Raw genomic sequence first — 26789 nt, 5'->3', positions numbered from 1 at the left:
TTTCTTTTCCTCCTTCTTTATTCTCCTTTCCCGCTAGCCTTATTCTTCCTCCATTGACAATGTCCGACGTGACTGCAACAAGTGCTCCTGTCCAAACCGATGAAGGAGCAACGAATTCTCATCCTCATACCGGTGATTTGCAGAATATTCAGGCAACATATGGACTGAATGGCCAGAACAAATTGAAGTGGTCACAACTGGTGCGTACCTATTTGAAGGGAAAAGGAAAAATTAGTCACCTTCTTGGAATAGGGCCAAAATTGGGAGAGCCAAATTTTGATGCTTGGGACAAAGAGGACTCCATGATTATGTCATGGTTGTGGAGTTCAATGACACCCGAGATTAGTGATACTTGTATGTTTCTTCCCTCTGCAAGGGCTATTTGGGACGCTGTCCGACAAACCTATTCCAAAGCCCATGACGCTGCTCGTGTCTATGAGATCAAAGTGAAGACAGTGGCGGCCAAACAAGGGAGTAGAAGCATTACAGAGTATGCAAATCTGCTGCAAAATTTGTGGCATGAGCTTGATCATTATCGGGTTCTTGAGACAAAGTGCCCCGATGATGCTGTGATCTTGAAGAATTTTATTGAAAGAGATAGGGTGTATGATTTTTTGGTTGGACTGAATGCTGAATTTGATCAGGTCCAAATACAAATTCTCGGCAAAGAAGAAGTGCCTCCATTGAATGAAGTTATAGCCCTTGTCAGAGCTGAGGAAAGCCGTCGTGGAATCATGCTTGAGCCTAAAGATCCCAAAGGTTCTGCTATGGTGGCAAGGGAAGGAAATTATCGAGGTTCAAAGGGTGAGAACAATCACAACTTGACTCGTGACACAACCACCCGTGACTCTAATGATAACCTCTAGTGCACCAATTGCAAGAAGCCCATACACACAAAAGGTCGCTGCTGGAAACTTCATGGGAAACCTCCCACATCCAGCAAGGAATGGGCCAATCGAGGAGTTTCGAAAGCAGTTCAATAGGCCCATAATGTCTCCACAATCCCACAGCAAGAACACTCAAGTCAGGGGCCATTTAATGATGAAGAAATTGAAAGACTAAGGGGTTTCCTGGGATCCTTGAAACCAAGAAGTGGTTCTACCTCTCTTGCTCTCTCGGGTGAGTCTTTATCTCTAGAATTACATGTCTCGGTTAGAGTTTTTCCATGGATTCTTGATTCTAGAGCTACTGACCACATGACACCCTCTTCACTACATTTTCTCACCTATAAACCCTGTCCTAGTAGTAGGAAAATTTCTGTTGCTGATGGTTCTTTCACCACAGTGGCAGAAATTGGGAATATTCAGATTACTCCATCCCTATTACTTAAAAATGTGCTTCATGTTCCTAAGTTATCCACTAGCCTTATCTCTATACATAAACTCACCCAGGATGTGAACTGCAATGTTGTGTTCTTTCCTTCTTACTGTGTATTTCAGGACCAGGTTTTGGGGAAGAAGATTGGACTTGCTAAGGAAAGGAATGGACTCTACTACCTTGAAGCAACCAGCAAACCATCTCACACTGTTATGCATGCCACACACGAGTCATTCTTATCTACCTCCAATAAAGATTTAATTTGGCGTCATCACTTTCGTTTCGGTCATCCTTCATTTTTTGTTTTAAAAACAATGTTTCCTTACTTGTTTAAAGGGATTGATGTTGAAACCTTTCATTGTGAAGTTTGTGAATTTGCTAAACACAAAAGGGTTTTTTTCCCAATCAGCAATAAAAGATCTTCAATCCCTTTTTATTTGATTCATTCGGATATATGGGGCCCTTCTCGAATTCCCAACATTACTAGTTCTAGATGGTTCGTCACCTTTATTGACAATTGCACTAGGGTCACATGGATTTTTCTTCTTAAGTCTAAATCTGATGTGGGCACCATTCTTCCCAACTTTCATAACATGGTCCAAACTCAGTTTGGTGTGAAAATTAAAAGGTTTCGATCTGATAATGCTACAGATTATTTTAATCAAAATTTGTCCCCATTTTTCCAGAAAGAAGGCATTGTGCATGAATCCTCCTGTGATAACACTCCCCAACAGAATGGGGTAGCTGAGAGGAAAAATGGCCACCTATTGCAAACCACCCGAGACTTTCTCTTTCAAAACCAGGTCCCAAAACAATATTGGAGGGAAGTTGTCCTTACCGCTGCATACACCATAAATAGACTACCATCTAAAGTTCTTGACAACCGAAGCCCAATACAAGTCCTCTCTCAATTCTACCCAGATATTCGAACCTCAAATAATCTCACACCAAGAATTTTTGGTTGCACTGCCTTTGTTCATGTCCATAATAAGGGAAAATTAGATTCACGACCAATCAGGTGTGTCTTCTTGGGATATTCCCCAACTCAGAAAGGTTATAAATGTTATCATCCAACCACCAGAAAATTCTACACCTCCATCGATGTCACGTTTGAGGAGAGACAATCCTTTTTCACTCAACCTTATCTTCAGGGGGAGCCCTCATTAATGGAAGATAAGGCCTCGGATATACTCTCCCTAGATGTATTACCCTCCTCACAGTCATCCAACCGTCAAGAATCACATCCTTCTGAGTCACATTCCTCTGAGCCCCACATTTCCGAGCCTCAACAAGAGTCAAACAACCCGACCATTGAACCAAATCCAGACACTGTTAACCCCACCAATGATGTGCATGATGATGTGAGATATATGCAGGTTTACTCTAGGAGAAAAAATCCAGATCCTCAACTTATGCAAGTCCAAGATTCAACTCCTAATCCTAGAACTGAGGGATGTTCAGAACTTGAACCTGTACCTTCACATTCTGAGTATGAGTATGACCTAACTATTGCCTTGAGAAAAGGAACCAGAGAATGTACCAAACGCCCATTGTACCCTTTAGCCAAATCTGTGTTGTTCCAAAGATTCTCTGAACCCCATAAAAGTTTTCTAGCCAGCCTTAACACCATTCCAATTCCTAATACTCTAGCCGAGGCACTTTCTAATAAGGAGTGGAGAAAAGCCATGGGAGTGGAAATGGAGGCACTAGAAAAGAACAACACGTGGGAAGTTGTGGATCTACCGAGAAACAAGAAGGCTGTAGGATGTAAATGGGTGTTCGCAATTAAGTACAAATCTGATGGGTCATTAGAAAGGTACAAAGCACGACCGGTAGCCAAGGGATATACACAGACTTATGGGGTAGATTATCAGGAGACTTTTTCCCCAGTAGCTAAAATGAATATAGTAAGGGTGTTATTGTCTTTGGCTGCTAACTATAATTGAGATTTGCAACAGTTTGATGTAAAGAATGCATTTCTCCATGGTGATCTAGAAGAGGAGATATACATGGACATTCCACCGGGTTTTGGAGAAGGCATTAAGGGGAACAAAGTTTGTTCCTTGAAGAAAGCACTATATGGTCTCAAACAGTCTCCGAGAGCATGGTTTGGAAGGTTTACAAAGGTGATGCTTAGTACAGGTTACAAGCAAAGTCAAGGTGACCACACATTGTTTATCAAACACACAACCTCAGGGGGAGTTACTACACTATTAGTCTATGTGGACGATATAATCGTTACTGAGAATGATAAAAAGAAGGAAGCATTGAAAAACTGCCTTGCCAGAGAATTTGAGATAAAAGACTTGGGGAGAAACAGGAATTGAAGTTGCACATTCTAAACAAGGCATCTTTATCTCTCAACAAAAGTATGTTGTTGATCTTTTGAGAGAAATAGGAAATATGGCATGTAAACCAGCTTCCACGCCTATAGATCCCAATCATAAACTTGGAGAAGCCAGCGAGAATGCAAGTGCAGACAAGGAGATGTTCCAAAGACTGGTTGGAAAACTCATTTATCTTGCACATACACGGCCGGATATTGCATATGTTGTAAGTGTAATAAGTCAATTTATGCATAATCCTAAAGAAGTTCATCTGTAGGCTGCTAATCGAATTCTACACTATTTGAAAGCCAATCCAGGGAAAGGAATTTTATTCAGAAGGAATGGGGGACTAGCTCTTGAAGCATATACAGATGCCGATTATGCAGGATCTCCGGTAGATAGACGGTCCACTTCTGGTTACTATACCTTCTTGGGAGGAAACTTAGTCACTTGGAGGAGTAAGAAGCAAAATGTAGTGGCTCGGTCAAGTGCAGAGGCAGAGTTCAAGGCTATGGCACAAGGAGTGTGTGAATTACTCTGGTTGAAGATAATTTTAGAAGACTTGAAGATTCCACGAGAAGAGCCTATGAAACTATATTATGACAACAAGTCAGCCATCAATATCGCTCACAATCCTGTTCAACATGGCAGGACAAAGCACATTGAAATTGATCGACACTTTATAAAAGAGAAACTGGACAGCAAGTTGATTTGCACTCCCTATGTATCTACAGAAGGACAATTGGCCGATGTACTTACTAAAGGGCTCAATACAGACTTTCGTAGAATTGTAGCCAAGCTGGGAATGGAGGACCTCTATTCACCAGCTTGAGGGGGAGTGTTGGAAAACGTGGGGTTACTGGTATAGATGCATATTTGGTAGTTAGCATCTATATTTGGTAGTTGTGTAAAAATAGGAATGTGTGAATATGTATTCCTAGGATTGTGGAAGAGTATAATCCCTTAAATATGGGGATTAAAATAGTTAGTCCCTTAATTATAGGGATTGATTTAGGAAGATGTTTTCTATTTATTGCAGCAGCTTATTGTATAAATATGCCGGTTGGCAATGGAATGAGATCAGTTTTTTACCATTTCAAAACAACCATATACAATCAAAGACATGAAGGGGAGTGAAAAAAAATATCTATGTTGGGAAAAAGAAGTTTAAAGGGAGACTCAAAACCCAAAACTCTAAATGACATATGATTGATGAGATATATTGTTGTAACAACAACATCCCCCCAAAATTTTATAGGAACTTGTAAAGCAAAAGGTATACTACTACTAGTTCAACAATATGACAGTTTTTCCACTCATCAACTTTGTTTTGTTGTGAAATGTGAACATAGGAACTCTAATGAATAACCCAAAATAATCAAGGTAGGAAGCAAGGCTCTTTCAATATATTCCCTAACATTGTTGGAGCAGAATATTTTGATAAAGTGTCAAATTAGGTAAGAACAAATTCAAGAAATTGTTTCACAATCTTTGAGACTTCATCACATTAACACATCAAATATATCCAAGTGTGCCAGAAAAAATCATCAATGAATAAAATAAAGTATCAATAATCCACCCACAAACGTAAATGATAAGGCCACCATACATCAAAGTTTACAATATAGAAAGGAAAAGTAGATCTTTTTGTACATACTAGACTTGTTCTACAATGTTTTGAGAACTCACATGACTCACAATAAAGATTGACATACATGTTCATTTAAACAACACTACAAAGAAATAACTCAAAGATGAAAAAGACAAATGACCTACAAATGAAAGTGATATAACATACTAGGACTGATGGACTTTTAAAGAGGTATACTAAAAAGCAACTTTTAGAGGTTATTCTTGGCTTCACTTAAGAACATCCAATAGCTATATCCCATTTGCCTCATGGCCACTCCTAATCACCTTTCGGGACTGCAGGTCCTGAAAGATACAATAAGGAAAAAAGATTATACAAAAATTTAAAGATTTAACTATGCTACTAATAGACAAAAGGTTAGTGTTGAGCTTAGGGGCATGAAGGAAAAATGTGGGAGTAAGGAAATCTAAGGTCTTGATGCCTCTCTTTCCAGAGATAGGGGCAAGAGAGCCATCATCAAGGATTATCATGGCCAAAAAGGAAATTGTAAGTAGTAAAAAGGATTGATACACTAGTCATATGATCAGAATCTCTAGAATCAACAATCCAAGATATTTGCAAGGTTGCCAGTATCTCGAATAACTAAATCTGCAAAAGTAGAGGAAGTCAAATTGCCTAAAGGGATAGAAGTTGCAACTATGTCCTCGAGATGATTAATCAACCTTCCATACTTCTCAAATTCAGCCTTTACTGCTGCCAATTGCTCAATAGTAGTCTTCTCATCACTAGAACCCTTGTCACTATCTAGAACCATGACTGCATTAACATTCCAACTCTTCCCATTCCCATCTTTCTTATTGTTGTTGGATTTCTAAAACAAGTTGGCAAAAGGTGTGGGTGTAACTTCCAACAAGTGTCCTACATTAGCAAAAAGGTTAACAAGAGGTAATCCCCAAACTTGTACCTACCTTCTACTTTCCTCACTACCAAACATAGCATATGCCTATGACAAAGTTACATCATCCTTTGCCAAGATATTTTGCCTAGTAGTGTCATACTCTAGATTCAGCCTTATCAAGAACTAAAACACCTTGTTTGTCTCCACCAGTCTCCTATATGCTTCAATATTTGTTGTACTTTCCCAAACTACTATCTCCATCAAATCAATCTATAGCCGAAGAGATTTCAGCAAAGAGTAGTAAATTGCTAAAGGTTTTTCATCTATTGTAGATTGTTTACAACATTCTTCAACTGATACACCCTAGCCACATTTACTTTCTAGGAGTTTGTCACTGCAACACTAACCTAAATCTCCTTTGTAGAGTCCATCCATAAGTAATGTTGACTGATGTGGGGTTGCATGGAATTCACTAGCCAATCTATGATAGCGAAACTCTCCTACATCCACTTCTCATAGGAGGGATCATCCTCCCAGGCTACTTCTTACTACCAGGAATATAAAACCCACTTCCCACTACTACATACATGTATTCTTGCTAATGGCAGTCAAGATAAATATTTGGAATTCACTAGCCAATCTATGATAGCAAAACTCTCCTACATCCACTTCTCATAGGAGGGATCATCCTCCTATGCTACTTCTTACTACCAGGAATATAACCCCACTTTCCGCTACTACATACATGTATTCTTGCTAACGGCAATCAAGCTAAATATTTGGTTCCATCAAGTTTTACAATTATCACTACTAAAAGAAAACCTATAGATGCTCCTAAACCCTGTCCCGACTCTGAGCTTTGCTAAATCTCTACTTCAAAGTTTTCCATTAATCCAAATCTTGAAGAAAAAGTTTCTAGAAAATAGGGATAACCAGAAGAGAGAGCACCCATAACTAACCTGAACAAGACCAAAAACAAGCATTCACAAAACCCTACAAAATGGGAGAAAAAAGATAACTACAGTTGTTCCTTGTAGATACTCCAAAAATCAATAAAGCTTGGATCAATCGTAAAAAACAAAAAACTTCCCTTAAACCCTAAATGCTAGGTTGGAACCAACTACAAGACCTTCAACTTGTTTTCTCCATTTGGCTAGGGCTTTGGGTAAAATGTCCAACAATAATCTTGGGCACCAATCTGAATGCCTATTTTCTCAAGAAATCCTCTACTAACTAGGTTGCATGTATCTTCAATCAATTACCAACTCAGTTCTCCATACACATTGAGTATGGGAATATAGGGAAAGGAGAAAAAAGGTAGTACCATTCTCATACCAAGAACAAAACAGCAGTAGAATAAACAGAAATGATCAAGGAAAAGAGAAATATAGAAAGAGAAATCAGAATAAGTAGAGAAGGAAATGAGAAATCATGGTAGAATTACAAGAGTGCCCATAGGGGGCGGCAACTTAAACCAGATAAAAAAGGATGATAAGAGGCCCATAAAGAGAAGGCTCATTAATATAAAATAAAAAAGGAATAAACAAGAAATAAATTAAGGCCCATTCAGCCCAATATTGCTACAAAACCCAATGTAGAAATGACAGTGGCATTGATACATCATTGGGTATGATCTCAGGAGGAGAGGTAGCATGCTTAGACCAACTAAGAAATGGTAAAGTATGATACTTCCATCACAAGAACTGCAAGAAGTATCAATACACAAAAAAGAAGAAATCTTATCCTTTATTAAACCAGTACTAAATAACAATTTACTTTCAGATGACCTAGACACTTATGCATAAATGACAGTGGTGTCCATACATCATTTTGTATGACCACAGGAGAAGTGGCATGCTTAGACAAACTGGGAAATGGTAAAGTATGATACTTCCATAACAAGATCTGCAAGAAGTATCAATATACAAAAAAGAAGAAACCTTATTCTTTATTAAACCAATTGTAAAGGGATAGACTTATATAATAGCAAAGTAATGCTGTGGACCGGCAATTGCAGCAAGAACCACAAGCTCCGCAGACCCTGAAACACCAAGGCTCACCCAGTACGACCGCCGCGAACATAACAACATCCGCAAAGACCTAATGTTAAAAGCGAAACTTAGGGAAACAGCAACTGATAAGTAACTAAATATAATCAGAGTACATTTCCCCCATAAAGTGACACGAAGTGAGCACATGCGAGCATAGGAATCAGAGCAAATTCCATGCATCGCAGCCCGACATGTGTCACCATCAATGTTTTAAAATGTGGAGGTGTGACGTGAGGCGTTCCACTACCTAGAGGCATGAGGTGTAGTTCAGAACATAAGAGGTGTAAGCCTCCCGAACACAAGGAGGTGTAGGCCTCCTTAAGAGGAGCGGGGATGAGGAGGACAAAGAGGAAGAAAAATCTCATTTTTCTTTATTTTTAATAAAAATCTTTCCCCTTATCTTATCTTTGCTTTCTTTTTCTCTTTTTTTTTCTTCACTTTCTTTCTTTTTCTTCCCCTTCCCTTTCCTTTCCTTTTTTTCTCTTTTTTCTTTCATTCTTCTTTTTTTTTCTATCTTTTTACATGAGGTTTGCATGAAGCGCATGAGGCGTATCCCTCTAGCACGCCTCATGAAAAAAAACGTATGAGGCATACGCCTCAAAGGTGTCAGCACCTCTAGCATACGCCTCAAGGCGTTTTGGGGGCACCTCGCATGGAAGCGTGCCTCCAAGCGTACACCTCCCATGCCTTTTAAAACACTGGTCCCCATCTCACTAACCCTAGCATTCAAACCCATAACCGTGCAAAGAATATTCTAGAATTCCTGATTCATGCATATGCCCAAAAGTGGTCTCACTTTTGCTTATAAATAGACAGAGTCCTTACACAGAAAAGGACCCTTTTTCGAAGTATCCCAGATTTTGTCTAACCTTTGCATCCTACTTATTGTCTCCAAAGCTTAGACTGCCTTCACACCTCCTTCCCTACACCAATACTAAATAACAATTATACTTTTTGGATGGCCTAGACACTTATGCATAAATCTCATACATCATTACAATGACTTAATAAAGAAGTAGAGTCAATAGAAAGATATAACAAGATGAAAACGATGCTAGAGACTTCTCGAACTCTAGTACAAAAAAACGGGCAAGTCTATAACTTTTTCCCTTCACCTCCGTTCGTTAGTCCTAAATCAAACCGCCATCACAAGAAAAAAAAATAACAATGTTGCCATCATCAACCAACTGACCAATTGATATAAGGTTTGTGGTTAAGTTAGGGAGAAAGAGAATCTTAAGAAGAGAAAAGGAGGTAGTGAAGGATAAGGAAAGAGACAAACAATTGTAGCCAATGATGTCTAATTTATCACCATTAGCAATAATAATATGTTTGTGCTAAGGAGCAGAGAAATTATTAGGGTTATTAGGATATGCCCCTATTATATAGTTTGAGGCACCAAAGTCAATTATCCAAACATGAGGAGAGGAACACTTCTTAGAGAACCGACCAAACAAACTAATAGCCAAAAAACCAAAAGAAATAGCAAAGGATATCAACTGACATATCTTTTCCTCATCTAAGGAAACAAAGGAATCACCATTTGCAAACAAATCACCCTTGGTGAAAGCTGTCTTGATAGGTCACCCCTCAAATGCATGATAAGTTCAAGGTAAATTCTTTTTCTGAGCCCCTGGTAGGTAGCATGAGCCATTGCCCTGCATTCAGCTTCAGTGCTACTCCTAGCAACTACGTTCTACTTCTTGCTCTTCCAAGTAATGAGATTTTCACACAAGAAAAGTACAATAACTCGTAGTAGACTTCCTGTCCATCGGAGACCCTGCCCAATCTGCATCTGAATACCCTACCAGAGACATATCTCCCCCTTTCTTATACAAAAGCCCTTGACCAGGAGCACCCTTTAGATACTTCAGCACCCTCATAACACCATCCCAATGAGTGGTTGTTGGATTCTGTATGAATTGACTAAGGACTCCAACACTAAAGGAGATGTCAAGCCAAGTGATGGTAAGATAGATCAACTTGCCTACTAGTCTCCGATACCTTGTAGGGTCTTCTAATGGCTCCCCTTGACTATCAGTCATCTTCACATTGGGATCCATGGGAGTTACAACTGGCTTGGATCCTAACAACCCAGTTTCATCCAACATATCTAAAACATACTATCTTTGGGACAAAGAGATTCCCCACTTCAATTGAGCTACCTCAATTCCAAGAAAGTACTTCAAGTTTCCTAGATCTTTAGTTTGAAAGTGTTGTTGTAGGAACTGTTTCAACTCATCAATTCCATGTGTATCATTGCCAGTGAGAACAATATCATCAACATACAATGCTAGAATGATCTTGCCAGACGACAAGTCTCTACTATACACAGAGTGATCAACACTGCATTGTTTCAAGCCAAAATCTTACACCACACTACTAAAATGACTGAACCATACCTGTGGTGATTGTTTTAGCCCATAGATAGCCTTCTTCAATCGACACACCTTTCCAGACTCCCCCTGAGCAACATACCCAAGAGGTTGCTCCATATAAACCTCCTCTTGAAGATCACCATGGAGAAACGCATTCTTGGCATCAAGCTGAAATAGAAGCCAACCAAAGTGGGTATCTAAAGAAATGAGCACTTGTACAGAACCTATTTTAGACACAGGAGAGAAGGTTTCTGAATAGTCCACACCATAGGTCTGAGTATACCCCTTGGCAACAAGTCGAGCTTTGAACCGCTCAATACTACCATCTTGACAGTGCTTAACTGTATATACCCATTGACAACCAACGACCTGCTTCCCAGGTGGTAAGGAAGTGGGATCCCAAGTATTATTGGATTGAAGAGCATGAAATTCCTTATCCAACACCTTTTTCCAGTTAGGAGATGAGAGGGCTTCCTATAGAGAGCACGGTAGAGAAATAGAGTGTAAGTTTTCAGCCGAACAGAGAAGAGAAGTGAGAGAAAGAAGAAAGAAGAAGAAGAAAGAAGAAGAAGAAAGAAGAGAAAGTGTTGAACTAGTTAGACTATTTGTCTAACACAGTCGACATATACTTAGCATTTGAAATATAAAATACAAAAAGACTGAAATGCCCTTGCATATGAGGAGACATACAGCCAACACAATACATAAAGGGAAAAGACCAAAATACCCTTCTCTAATTAACTCTAACACTCCCCTTCAAGCTGGAGAAGATACATCATTAAATCCCAGCTTGTTACATATGTAGCTCACTCTACCTGAACTCAACCCTTTTGTGAATAGATCTGCCCATTGATCACCTGCTCTCGCATGCTCTATCTTTATCACACCATTGATGACATTTTCCCTTATAAAGTGACAATCTACCTCTATGTGTTTAGTTCTCTCATGGAAAACTGGGTTAGATGAGATGTGAATTGCAGCCTGATTGTCACAATATAGCTTCATGGGTTTGCTTACTAAGAACCCGATTTCCTGCAATAGATTCTTCAACCACACTAGTTCACATGCAATGTGTGCCATGGCCCTGTATTCTGCTTCTGAACTACTTCTTGCTACCACCGTCTGCTTCTTGCTCTTCTAAGTCACAAGATTTCCTTCTAGAAAGGTGCAATAACCTGTGGCGGATCTTTTGTCTAATACAGATCCAGCCCAATCTGCGTCAGTGTATCCAACTATTTCAAGATTACCCTTGGCTTGTATAGTAACCCACGACCTGGAGCCCCTTTCAAATTCCGCACAATCCTAAGAACTGCATCCCAGTGAGGTACCTGAGGACTCTGCATAAACTGACTTACCATACTGAAAGCATATGAGATATCAGGCCTAGTGATAATTAGAAAATCCAGTTTTCCCACTAGCCTTCTATACCTTCCAGGATTATCAAACAATTCACTTGTGTCACTTCCCAACTTCACATTCAGCTCCATGGTGGTTTCAACTGGTTTAGCACCTAGTAACCCTATTTCTTCCAACAGATCAAGTACATATTTCCGCTGACAGAGGTTTATGCCCTGCTTTGATCTAGCAACTTCTATACACAGGAAATACTTCAACTTCCCAAGATCTTTTGTCTGAAATTGATCTTGTAGGAAGGTCTTCAATCTGTCAATCCCAACTTTATCACTGCCAGTTATTACTATGTCATCCAACATAAACTACCAGCAAGATCTTCCCATCCATAGAGTATCATAGCTAAATAATGAATGATCAACTTGGCATTGTCTCCTTCCAAACTCCTTCACCATCTCACTAAATTTTCCAAACCAAGCACAGGGAGACTGTTTAAGCCCATAAATTGCCTTCTTGAGCTTGCACACCTTACCATCCTCCCCCTGAGCAACAAACCCTGGTGGTTGCTCCATGTACACCTCCTCTAGAAGATCTTCATTAAGAAAGGCATTTTTAATATCAAACTAAAATAGAGGCCAATCATGCATGACAGCTAAGGAAATTAACACACGTACGGAGCCAATCTTTGCAACTGGAGAAAAGGTTTCAACATAGTCTACACCATAAAGTTGAGAATACCCTTTTGCAACTAAACGGGCTTTCAGGCGTTCAACTCTTCCATCCGATAGATACTTAACAGCATACACCCATTTACAACCAACAACATGCTTACCTGGAGGAAGAGTGGTGAGTTCCCATGTCTGATTGTGATGAAGAGCAGACAATTCCTCTTCCATAGCTTTTCACCACCTTGACGATGTAAGAACCTCCTAAATATCCTTAGGAATGGATACAGAGAACAACAAAGTAATAAATGGCGATGGGAAGCAAAAATTTGAGATACAGAAACATAATTGGATATGGGATGAAGTGTGCAACTACGTTTACCTTTCCACAATGCAATAGGAAGGTCAAGATCATAAGCCAAGTCAGTTGTGGAAGAAGCTGGATCTGCCGCCGGAGTAGAAGGTGGTGGAGGTGCTGGCCTCTGTCGATGAGTATGCACTTGACGTATTGGTGGTCGTTCAGGACGCTCCTATAATGGGACCGGGGGAGACCCAGGCACAAGAGGAACCACCAGAATGGAATCGTCAACCGGAAGAGGAAGAGGAACCTCCGTAGGCAAAGGATATGTATCAAAACCAAAGAAGTATGGCACTGATTCAAAAAATGTAACATCAAGTCAAACAATGGATTTCTAGGTAATAGGATGGTGGCATTTATACCCTTTCTGGGTCCTAGAGTAGCAAAGGAAGATACATTTAATGGAGCAAGCATCTAACTTGTCTAAACCAGGACCGAGATTCTGAACAAAGCACACACACCCAAAGATCCTAGGTGTCAAGGGAAATGGAGACAAAGTAGGAAACAAGATAGAGAACAGAGAACGACCACCAAGAATGAACGTGGGCATGCGATTAATGAGAAAACAAGCAGTAAGGATTGCATCACTCCAAAATCGTTTAGGAACATTCATATGATGAAGAAGAGACCGAGATGTTTCAAGTAGATGTTTATTCTTTCTCTCAGCTACCCCATTTTGCTGAGGAGTGTGAGCACAAGAGGTTTAATGAATTATACCACGTTGTTCCAGGTATTGCTGAAAGGAAGAGAGAAAATACTCTCTACTATTGTCAGAATGAAGAATTTTAAGTGAAACACCAAATTGTATACGCACTTCAGCAAGAAATTTTTGGAAAATGGAAAATAACTCACTTCTTTCTTTCATTAAATAAAGCCATGTCATTCTGAAACAGTCATCACAAAAATTATAAAATATCTATAACCATTGTATGACTCAATTCTAATTGAACCCCAAACATCCGAAAGAACTAACTCAAAAGGACTCAACATACCACTATCAACTCTAGGACTAAAGGAAAACTGGTGGTGTTTCCCATACTGACACAACTCACACTGCAAAGATGACAGACTACTCAATGATGGAACAAGAAGCTTGAGGGCTTTAAGAGATGGATGGCTGAGTCTACAATGCCACTGAAGAGGATTCAAGGAAGTTTGAAGCGCAACTGTAGATCCTCCACCGTCAAGATAATACAATCCGCCAGTTTCATGCCCTCCACCAATCTTCTTCCTCGTCGTTAGATCCTAAAAAACACAAGAGAAAGGGTAAAATGTGATAGAACAATTGAGAGATTTGGTTAGTTTACTAACAGACATAAGATTAAAAGGAAACTTGGGAACATACAAGACAGAAGACAAAGATAGAGATGCAGTGGTAACATTACCAACACCATAGATGAGGGAAGTGGATCCATTAGCAAGGGTAACATTATTTGATATAGAGGTTGGAGAAAGGGAGGAAAGCACATCTGGAGTCCCAGTCATGTGATCAGAGGCTCCAGAGTCAATTATCCAAGGTGAAGGTTTGGATGCTAGGCAAGCTATACCTGAATGAGCAAAGGTGGCAGTGTTCTGGTGTGCAGTGGTTTGAAGAAATCTCTCATACTCCTCTCTGGGAATACTCATCATCTCCCTCCCAGAAGTAGTTGTGACTGTAGAATATACTGGATCAACTGGTTGAGTATAACTAACTTCACTACCACCAACAGCTACATGATTAGCCCATGTGGATGGTGTGCCATGTAAATCATAACAAAAATTAATTGTCCTTCTCTTCCACAGTGTGTGCATTTCCTTGTTGTGTTCCCCCTTCCTCTACCATGGCCTCCCCCTGAATCACGACCTCCTCCACAAGTACGACCACCCATAGGATTACCATGGCCCCCCTTAATTGTATAGCCACCTCCTCTTTGCCCATAAGAACCACCTCGAGTACTAACCAGTGTTGATCTTTCGGAAGTAATGTTACTCTCTGAGGGGCTAAAGGGGCTAAGAGATATCCTACAGAGACGAACAAACACTTCTTCGAGAGTCGGGAGAGTAGATCCTCTCAATATTCGTGCCTTGACCGATTCATACTCTGCTTTCGGTCCCACCAAGAACCGCGTAACATCAAGTTGTTCCCTTTGTTGCTGCTGAATTTTAACGTTCGAGGTTAAGGGATGATAGACATTAAGTTCATTCCAAAGATTTTTCATGCTAACATAATATTCTTCAAGAGTCTGATTTCCCTACTGCAAACTGAAGTATTCTTGATAAAGTTGATAAACCCTTGTAGTGTTGTCTTGTCCCGAATAGAGTTTCTTGGCATGTTCCCATATATCCCTCATTGTATCTAAAAACATGAAGTTAACACTTATTTTAGGCTCCATACTATTCCATAGCCATATCATGATCTAAGCATCCTCTTGCTCCCAATCACTAAAACCCGGGGATTCAGCACTCGGTTTTTCCTCTTGTACATGTTTCACTTTCTTCTTGACCTTCAGAAACACTTCCACCGACTTGGCCCATGGAACATAGTTTTCATCGTTGAGTTTGATGGATGTCATTTGGACACTTAAAAAATCAGAGGATATCATCACACTCGATTTCTGGTCAGCACGAATCACCCACCAACGCCATATCACTCTACGAAGCTGGTTCTGCCCATCACACTTAAAGTCACCACTAGCTTGCCCTAGCATGCATTCGGCCACTTTGAACACCACTGATTTGCACACAGGCTGATTTAAAAACACCCAGAATCCCTCTTGAAACTGCTTATTCGAGGGTCAGACCACAACCACTATACCTACTCGACCACCACAGTTGTCACGTATAGTGACAGCGGTCCACACACAGACAAAAAACATGGATTTCTTATTCACTTGAACTGCTGTAATTGCCTACTGTCACTAGAACCAGAAAACTGGGTTACTTCACAGTCCTCAAACCTAGATTTCTCACACCATAAAAAATTGCAGCAGAACCCCTACTGTTGTGAAACCTTAGGTATTGCTGCAGAAACCCTACTGTCATGAACCTCTAGATGTTGTCGCAAAGACTTGGGTTTCTTCTCTAACCCAGATTTCTCACGCCAAGAAAAAAAATAGGAAATAAAGAAGAAGAAGAAAGGAAGTTGCAGTCGACTTCTAATAATGGCACTCTGATACCATGTAAGTTTTCAACCGAACAGAGAAGAGAAGAGAAGAGAGAGAAAGAAGAATAAGAAGAAGAAAGAAGAGAAAGTGTCGAACTAGTTAGACTATTCGTCTAACCTAGTCGACCATATACTTAGAATTTGAAATATAAAATACAAAAGACTGAAATGCCCCTGCATATGAGGAGACATACAGCCAACACAATACATAAAGGAAAAAGACCAAAATGCCCTTCTCTAATTGACTCTAACACAAAGGATAGAAGGGAAATGAAACGTTTATGTGAAAGAGACAAGTGAGCAAAGGAGACATAATGAGAAAGGGGGTGATCTGTGCAACTACGCTTACCTTTACGAAGGGTAATAGGAAGATCAAGATCTGAGGATGGTGAATCTATCAATGGCAAAGACTCTAGTGGCATGTCAGAAGCTAGAGCCAGATCAACTATTGGCGACAATTCTGGTTGTCTATCACATCTAGAGTACACTCTATGAATAGATAGTCGAATAGGCTCCTCCATAGTAGGCAAGGGAATAAAGACATCACCAAATTCAAAGGGAAGAGGAATAGGAGAAGGTTCACATCCAAAGAAATAGGGTAAACTCTCAAAGAAGGTGACATCCGGAGCAACAAAAGCTTTCCGTAAAATAGGATCATAGCATTGTAACCTTTTTGAGTATGAGAGTAACCAAGAAAAACGCATCTAATAGCTCTGGAGTCAAGTTTACCATGGCCTAAACCCAATTTGTGACCAAAACACACACCAAACACACAAGGAGGAAGAGAGAAAGGCAAGGTGGAAGGAAACAAGATAGAGAAAGGTGACTTGCCATCTAGGACCGGAAAAGGCATATGGTTTATAAGAAAACAAGAGGTGAGAACTGCATCACTCCAATAGATTTTAGGAACTAACATTTGAATCAAGAAGGGCCGAGCAGTTTCAATCACAAGGCAATTTTTTCTCTCAGCCACACCATTTTGCTGAGGAGTGTGTAAACATGAGGGTTGATGTATAATATACCATGAGAGTCAAAATAAGACTGAAAATTATTATGAAAGTATTCCTTGGCAATATCTGAATGAAACACTTCAATGCATACACCAAATGGATTCCTTATCTTGGTATGAAAAGATAGAAAAATAGAGAACAGTTTTGACGATCCTTCATTAAGTAAATCCATGTCATTCTTGAATAGTCATCAATAAACGTTACAAAATATCTGAATCTATTATAAGATGACACACGACTAGCCCAAATGTCTGAGTGGACTGAAGCAAAAGGATTTAGGACTCTCTTATCATCCCTAGGAACAAACGACACTCTATGATGTTTACTCAACTGACATGACTCACAATCTAGCTGAGTTACAAACACCAAAGTTGGGACTAGCTTTTTCAAAACACGCAGAGAAGGACGATAATGCCACTGATGTGGTGTAAGAGAGGAATGAAGAGCCTTCTAAAGAGCATGGTCATCCAAGTAATACAGTCCTCCAACTTCACGACCACCACCAAACATCTTCCCCATCTTGAGATCTTGAAAGACACAATATGAAGGATAAAATGTTGTTGAACAATGACGGGTTTGAGTAAGCTTAATAACAGACAAGAGACTAAAGGGAAACTTAGGAACATAAAAAAACAAGCATAAACTAAGGTCAAAACCAAGAGACACATTACCGGTACTAGTAATAGCAAAAGAAGAACCATCAGCTATGTTAACGGTTTGAGAGGTAGAAAGTGGTCACAAGGATAAAAACATATTTGAGAAGCCAGTCATGTGGTCTGAAGCTCTAGAATCAATTACCCAAGGTGAAGGTGAATAACTAGAAGCAAGACAAGCAGTATCTGACTTCACAAGTGTAGCAGTGGCAGAACTAGAAGAGGTAGACTGGCGAAGCTTTTCATACTCCTCACGTGAGATAGAGATTGTGTCCTTATCCTTACCAACATTGGAAGTAGGAGCATCTCCGATCACACTAAGACTCCCAAAATCACCTTCCACCATTGCTTGGTTAGCCCAGAAAGTTAGAGGGCCATGAAGATCATAACAAAAGTCGACTATGCGACCTTCTCGTCCACAATGTGAGCACTCACGGGCTGAACTACGGCCACTACCACTACGACCACCACCACCCCTTGCACCACCAAACTCTCTACCACCTCGTGCACCTCTGGGCCTATGGCCAAAACCCCTCACATTTCCTCCACTTCTACCACACATATGTCTACTAGTAAAACCTCCTCTGGAAACCACCATGGCTGATCTCTCTGAAGGTGGGGGATGATCACTATGTGGATTTGAGGCTCTCCTTGTGTGAGAGAAAACCTCAGACAAGGAGGGAAGATCACTACTCCCTAAGATTTGGGCCCGCACTGGTTCAAATTCAGACCTCAACCCAGATAAAAATCTTGCTACGTCTAGATTCCCGTTGTTCTTGTTGAGTCTTCAAATCAATGGATAGGAGTTAACTTTTTAGAAAAGCATAGTATTCTTCAACACTTTTATCCCTTTGTTGAAGAGAAAAATAGTCTTGGTACAACTGGTAAATTCTTGTGACATTGTCTTGTCCAGAGTACAATTGTTTGGCATGGTCCCAAATCTCCTTGGCCGTGTCTAGAAACATAAGGTTTACACTAATGTGTTTCTCCATACTATTCCAAAGTGATGTCATAATTTGGGAATTCTCTTGTACCCATTCATTGTACCATTTGATGAAGCCATGGGTGAGAGGAGATCACTGATTTGTCACCTACGCAACTGTCAAACAACTGGTATGCAACTACAGCAACACACTTTTTTCTTTAGGAGAAACAACGAGAATCATCATCCCTCTACTTTAGAAACACTTGGAAAAGATTGCGTACTTACTACAAGGTGTCACCACAACACAAATCACTACAAAATCACCACACATTGAGGAGCACCTACCTCATAACTCGAAACATCACAAAGCTGCCCTCTTCAAACTGTCAAATAGAGGGCTTTTAGAAAAACACCACCAACTCAAATGACACTGCAACTTGAGGCATTAAAGCCTCTTTCCCAAGTGGGCGACCAGTCCTCTTAAGTCCTTTTCCTTTCCAACGAAGAATAGAGAATATTCTTTATTCCTAGGGCACAAAAAGTTGAGACGTGAACAGTGTCGCGAACAGTATAGTCGACCTCAAGGCTCTGATATCATGATCCAACTTTAATAAAGTAAGAAAAGATGAAGAAAAGGATAGAAGAAAGAAAGAGAAGAAGATAGGAAGAGAAAGGGAAGGGAAAGAGAAGAAAAGAGGGAAGACTAGAAAGGAGAAATCTGTTCAGTTTTCCTTACTGTCGACCTAAGTTGTATTAGCATTCTACTAAGGCTAAAATGACTACAATACCCTTAGGAAAGTTACAGCAGATATAAGAGAGAAAGAATAACATGAAAAAGACAATACTGCCCCTATTAACTACTTCTAACAGTTCTAACACCCACCATGCCTTTAATCTTTCCTTAAAGAAAGAAATATTTGTAATCAACTCAAAAAGAAAGAGTGATGAATATAATATTATAAACTGAAGAAAGTATTATCAAAAGTATTTTATGGTCAGCAAGAGTAATCAATACATTATTCAGTAATATCAAGAAAAGATAATAAGAGAGTACCTTGTAGATTTGCACTCTGAAGACCAGCACCAGCTAATAAAGCACCACGAAGATTTGCAGCAGTAAATTCACATCTTCCCTAGGAAAGACAAAGCATTAAGATAATCCATGCAATATGAACTTAAAAGACACGGCAATGCTAGATGTAAAGGTTATATATTAAAAGCAACATATTTTTGTCAGTGAAACAACACATAAATCCTGTAAGAACCATGGATTTTCAATCAATGCTGACCATGGTGAAGCATTCATATCAAAAATCCAAATATAAAGATAGTATTCTTCTATAATATAGCAATAACCAAAAGTCCAGAAATATCCTTTTCTATGATGGTCGCTGAAATGAGAAACTAAACCTAAGACATCTAAGAATTATAAAAACTCTATTAAGCATCTTACTCGCGCAGAATTGCATTGTGAAAATTGGCACCCTCAGCCTCCACATCCTGCAATATGAAACCAGAGGTTCCAACATAGTTCATTGATGTGAGACACATAAAAAGAACACCTATACATAATGGACTAGGTGTGAATACTCTTTACCAATGTTTTAAGATTCAGACCGGACACAAAACCAGAATGCTTGTCGGGTCATGGATCAAACAGTTTGAATGCAAGTTGCAAAAAATACATAATAGATATTTTCATCTATAAACTAAATGTTAGTGACGGCTAGATGGTTAAGGCATTGAATTTTGGCATAAATGACCAGGGTTCAAGTCTCATTACTTGTATTTTATTAAAAGTATATGCATATTTAATCAATATAGATATTAAAGATACATGAATAAGCACAAAATATGTTTGGTCATGCATATCTTCACTCTTTGGCTGCAGGTGGGACCCTCCACAGGACTTTACGACTCTATTCAGCCCAACCATTTTCAGGCAGGAGAAAAAAGAGAGGAAGATTGCTATGGGAAACAGCAAGGGCAACAACAATTTGGACACTATGGGACGAAAGAAATGGCAGACTCTTCAAAGTAAAGGCATGGAGCATAGATAACCTTATTGAAAGCATAAAGATCAAAACAGCAAACTGGGTAAAAATTTTGGAAGCATTCATACTGGTGGCAGTAGATTATGTTCTTAGAGACTGGTATGGAGTAGCAAATCCAGCCACTGTGAAAGACAAAGTAGTCTTGGACTGGAAGCCTCCTCAGCCTAAAAGACTAAAGTTAAATTTTGAGGGAAGCTCTTTAGGAAATCCTGAGCTTTAAGGAATAGGAGTGTTCAGGGATGATGGAGGGAAAGTAATTGTCACACAAGAAGTTCGTACAAGAGAACACAGAAGTCAGGTGAAAACTAAATCAATTGAACCCACCCCAAGGCGAGGCTATGCAGCAGGGGGGCGCCTAACCGCCGAGGTGATGGATTATTTAAGTAAAAGCCACATATCCTACGGTAGTTCCCTAGGTTCCATAACCATCATTCCTTAATAACTAATCCCATAATTTTCATCAGAAAATTACAAACCTAATGTTTAAGTCTAGAAAATCAACATATTTATGAGAAAAAAAGAAGGAAAAGAAAATTCAAAAAAATAGAGGCTGAACCCCTATTTTTGTTATAGGAAAAGAAGAAAAGCATAAGTGAAAGAAGAAGAAGAAAATAATTGAAAGAAGAAGATGTGGAAGAAGAAATGTGTTGATAAGACAAAATTTTAAGTTCTTCCCTTACTTATTGGTTCAGATTTTGAAGTCTTTGAGGGTTCAATAAAGTAGTTAGCAATGTTTGTGTTGATTAAACCCTAACAAATAAGAAAATAATAAAAAGAAATTAGTTTATAAACACAAAAAATAAATATATTTGTTTAATAATGTCTGTTTTATAATTATAATCTCAAAAAAATAACAATATAAAAATATTTTATAAGACAATATACAAAACAGCTTGGCGATTGGGTGAGGCGAGCCTCCAAGGGCGCCTTGTCACCTAGGTGCCCACCTAGGCATCACCTCGACAACTACGATATATATGAAATATGAGTGTTTATAGAAAAGCCCTTACAGGGCTAAAAAAGAAAATAAGAGATGGATAATACAACAAGGACTAAAGCAATATGATACATCATTGGGACCCTTCAAACTCCCCCTCAAACTGATGCGAAGGCATTAGCACCAGTTTGCTCACAAGGAATAAATGTTTGGATCTCGTCATGGCCTTTGTGAAGATGCCAGCAACTTGCATATCAGAGGCAACATGAGGGAGAGAAATAGAGCTAGCAAGGAATGAGTCTTAGATAAAGTGGCAATCCACCTCAATGTGCTTCGTTCTTTCATGAATTACAGTGTTAGAATCAATCTTTATAGCACTAGTGTTGTTTACATATAGAGGGATGAGAGTAGAGGAGTGACTCAGTTCCCTAAATAGATATTGAAGCCAAACAACTTCACTGCATACAAATGACATTGTCCTATACTCTGCCTTCGTAGATGACTTGGACACAATTTGTTATTTCTTGCATTTCCATGAGATAGAGAATCACCCATGAAGACACACCACCCAATAGTATAACAGTGTGTGTCGGGGAAGCCTACCCAATCTAGATCAGCATAGGCCCTCAATTGGATAGAATAGGATAAAGAGAAGAATAGTCTCTGAAAAGGTGCCCCAAACATAGCGAATAATCCGATGTACAGTAGTCAAATGAGGTTAACGAGAAGTAGAGGCAAACTGACTTACAACCTAAACTGCATCTGAAATGTTAGGATGAGTCATAATGAGATAGATGAGACCCCACAAGTTGTCGATGGATGGAGGCATCAATAAGTAAAGAACCTTCTAACTTGGGACAATTTAACAATCAGCTCTAAGGGAGTATCAACCTATTTATCATCAGTAAGGTATGGCCAACTTGACAAGATCATAGGCATATTTGTGTTGGCAAATTAAATATCCCCAGTGACTCCTTTGGACTTCAAGTCCTAAGAAATAGGTAAGAAGACCCAAATCCTTCATGTAAAAGTAACTGTGAAGAAGAGTTTTGAGGCCCTGAATTTCCTCTATATCATTTCTAGAAGAAAATTGTAATCCAAGGGGCCTTTTCCGAACAAAGAGAGAGTAATCAAAAGCACTCCGAGTATAAGTAGCATTCACAACATCCCTTAATATTTCAAACCATGCCCGAGGAGCTTGCTTCAACCCACAGAGAGATTTCTTCAAGAAACAGACAAGGGAAGGATCACTACAATAACCCAAAGGGTGTTTCATATATATTGTCACCTTTAAATGCCCATGTAGAAAAACATTTTTCACATCCAATTGAAAAATGGTCCAAGAGTGTGCTACAAAGAGGACTAAAAGAACACAAACTATAGTCATCTTGGCCACTGAAGCAAATGTCTCCTCATAATTAATGCCATACTCCAGTCTAGAGAGCCATCATATTTCAACTTGATGGAATAGATCCACTTGCTTCCAATAATAGAGCCATCTGAAGGAGCTAGAATGAGGTCCCAAGTGGCGTTCTCATGCAAAGATTTAACATCTGTAGCCATGGCATCTCTTCACTGTGAAGGGATGAGAGATCCATCCTATGAACGCCCAAAAGATTGCGGAATAAGGGGCGAATTTCAAAATTTTTCTCTCCCTTCAACTGGGAATCGTGTTCCCCATTTAGAAAATCATATTTTCAAAGATCAATTCTGAACCATAAACTGAACCAGATCTGAACCAAAAAGGAGTGGGAAGGATTATACCTGATACGGAGAAATAATATCTCCCAACGAAGGTGTTCACGCCCAAGGAAGGATCCAAAGACTACTCCCACTGAAGATGGCGCAGTGCAGGTGGAGCAGAATCAGCAGTGTTCTTCTCCAAGAACTCTGTCCTTCGCAAGAATCAGCAAGATGGTACGTGAGCACAGCTTCCTTTCAATCCTTTTTCAAAGGACTGATGTCAAGATCCAATCTTGACTTCTCCCACAAGTGGAGATCGAACCGGCAAACAGGGCGGCAAGAACAGGGAGGCGGCAAGAGAGTATTTGCAGGGAGCAGAATTCTCTCTTCTTGATTTCAGCACTAAAGAAAACCTGATGATCTGTGTGTATATACTTTAGGCTGCCGCCCCCTTCTTCTTTTATAATCTTAAAGGGATCAGCTCCTAATCAGATTAGGAGTTGCTAATCCAAATCATATTTGGGTTAGAAGTCCCTTTAAGTGATAAGGGATAATCCTTATCTTATCTGGAGATCAGATCAGCCATCTCCTAATCTGATTAGGAGGTTTCCAGATCTAAATCTTATTTAGATCTTGGACTCTCTAAGTGGATAGGGTCTAAGCCCAATCCTATTAGCTGATCCACTTCAGATTTCGCCCCTTTATTAACTAAATAAACAGCCCAGTTCGAAATGGGCTTTAGGCCCATTAAGCTTATGTGCTCACTTAACCCTCTTAACTGCTGCCCAGTTGGGCTTCCTTGTATGGCGTGGGACCCAAGCATTGATCTACACATCAGCCACATGGGTTCGGCCTAGCCTTTGTTACAAGGCCTGGCCGAATACACTGTTAAAGACAGTGCACCCCCTGAAACCCATCAAATGGGCTCTACGGGCCCAACACTTACCCTAAGAGGTCCCTGGGCCAAGCCACCTTGTAACACCCAGGGACTGTGGGCAGATGCAAGATTAGCCCATCAGGTATTAACCTCAATGGTCTTACACTTAACCTCTCAGCCCATAATGATCATACACTGCCCGACAAGAGAGGACCTCTCCCTCGGCTGCAAGGAACAGTGTTGCACTCTCCACTCACATGGATCCCGGGAATTAAAACCTTCTTGCAAACAATTTAGAAACCATATATATATACTTTTATATCTTATATAAAATATATTTTGCAAAACAAATCTCAACGGTTGAAATCGGCTGCCGGCAGTCTTGGTTTCCATCAGTGAGAGTGCATCCCCGATCATTACCTTTGTCCGACAAAGGGGCTGATCTTGTCACTATGATCACCCACTCAGATGAATTCTCGGACTGTCCCAACATACCTAGGTTTTGACCCCCGCTAAGGATCTCACTGATTGGTACATCAAAGATAGCCCAATCCGACACCTAGTGCAATATCATAATCGAGTCTAGGGGTCGGGTGTAACTTTCCAGTTTTGCCCATCAATCTCCAAGGTCCAGGGCAATACTGGAAATCTGGTCCAGTTCAAAGATTCAATTAATCCTACACTGTATGTGCCTAGGGTCTCACCCTGGCAGCTGAGACAAGCCACCCCAACTGACTTGGTGGCACTACAGTGTCAGCCTTGTCAGGATAGGTCTCCCCAGACCGACCCACTGGCTGTGAACATTCTAAACTAACACGAGTCTCATTAAGTGTCCAGTTTAAGGGTATTACACAGAAACATACCAAGGGAACATAAATCAAATATGTATCTTTATTCATTTACAATAAACTCATAAAGTACATCATTCTGATTGAAGCTAAGGGCATACAAAACTATCTAACACACTGAGGACTGCTAATGGCCTGGTAGTAAGAGCAAGTAATATCTATAGAAGACAAAACAGCAGAAAATGAGCAATGGTCTGAAGGAAAACCATAGCAATCAGGCGGTCTAGAGAAACAAGTAGAACAACACAAAGGAACAAAAGAAACAATAGAGGAATCTGAAATAGGAGTGTCACTTATAGGGTTGTTTGAGACGGACGAAGGATCTAGACTGTGAGAAAAGGGGGTTGTAAGCGCAGGTAGTGGACAACAAACTCGCTTGCGAGAGAAGATGAGAAGATCCTTCATAGTAGTTGAAGATAAAGCATCTTGTGAATCAAAGTCACACAAAACAAAAACAAAAGGTGCAGATAACTTGGCTAGTCCTGAAAAAAAAGAGATGCTCAAGAAAAACTACATTCCAAGAAATACAAATATGACGTGCAAAGGGATCATAATAAACAAATCCCTTGTGGTTAGGACTATATCCTACAAAGGCACCCAAAATAGATTGAGCTGAAAGCTTAGAACATTCACGAGAGGGAAGATGTACAAAACAAGACATCTAAAAACATGAAGATGAGAATGACCTAGAGGCAAACCAAACATTTTTTGATGACTAGACATGTTAACAAGAACTGATGAAGAAATACAATTAATTAAACACACAGCTGTACTAGCAGTCTCTACCCAAAATGAGAGAGGCGCATGTGACTCATGCAAAAGAGTCCTCACAGCATTGAGAACGTGGTCATTCTTCTGTTCCACCACACCATTTTGTTGAGTATCTAAATAGCTCCATTGAACTTATATGCCATGATGTCCATGATGTTTCAAATAAACTAGAAATTCTCCACCACTATATTCTCCCCTTAAGTCGGAAAGTAAGATCCGTACACTTGATTGAAACCGAACTCGAACCATAGCATGAAACAATCGAAAGGTTGGAAACACTTCTGACTTGTGTTTGCGAAAGTATATCCAAGTGTACTTGGTACAATCATCAATAAACAATACAAAATATTTGTACCCCAATCGTGAAATAATAGACGGAATCCGTACTTTTTTTGACAAGTAAAAGATCACTAAAATTCATTGAAAATCATAAAGATAGGCATCATTACAAGCACCCCACAAGGAGGCGCAAGATGCAGCCTCACCGTTAGAACAGAGCTAGTACAGAATTACAATTGTGCCCAATACAAAGAATCCCTAATCACCCCTTGCTTAGCTAATGAATCAACCAAAGCATTAGCCTCTCTCCCCACACACTGTATACTTAGACTCATCTGTTGTGTTAAGCACTGAAACTTCTTCATTTCACTTCTATAACATCAAATCATTGAGTTTGGATCTCTTAACCAACCTACCACCACCTTGGAGTCCCCTTCAATTTGCGCCTAAGACGCAAGGCCCAAGGTGAGGCGCACACCTTTTTGATGCAAGGCGCAAAAATTTAAAAAAAAAATGCTAAAACAAAAAAATTTCAAAACTTCAAAAAAAATGCCAAAATTTTCAAAAAAAATAAAAAAAATATTAAACATAATATTAATAAAAAAAATATAAACTAAAATTTTAAAATAATGTTTTAAAAAACCTATTATCTAAAATTAAAATACATAAACATAA

At 39.6% G+C, this 26789-nt stretch overlaps 1 protein-coding gene across 10 annotated transcripts in view; it reads right to left on the bottom strand.

Moving 5' to 3' along the window:
* Nucleotides 1-26789, bottom strand: part of FIP2 (potassium channel tetramerization domain-containing protein / pentapeptide repeat-containing protein) — a 95857-nt gene that overhangs the window by 43696 nt on the left and 25372 nt on the right. For 6 of the 10 annotated variants that reach the window (XR_016077429.1, XR_016077430.1, XM_088889883.1 and 3 more), the window contains one exon: nucleotides 19720-19793. Coding sequence is in view for 8 of the 10 variants with exons in the window: in XM_088889883.1 (XP_088746009.1) it covers nucleotides 19720-19793 (74 nt within the window). In the remaining 2 variants the exon portion in view is untranslated. Of the gene's footprint in view, nucleotides 1-5538; nucleotides 5580-19719; nucleotides 19799-20118; nucleotides 20166-26789 lie in introns of those variants that run through there. The other 4 variants (XM_088889885.1, XM_010245434.3, XM_088889889.1 and 1 more) reach the window with 3 other exon arrangements.

Source organism: Nelumbo nucifera, chromosome 6 (genome assembly GCF_055504915.1).
Source record: "Nelumbo nucifera cultivar China Antique chromosome 6, China Antique-T2T, whole genome shotgun sequence".
Lineage (NCBI taxonomy): Eukaryota > Viridiplantae > Streptophyta > Magnoliopsida > Proteales > Nelumbonaceae > Nelumbo > Nelumbo nucifera.
The sequence above is the reverse complement of the archived record's forward strand: the minus strand, read 5'-3'. Positions and strand labels throughout refer to the sequence as shown.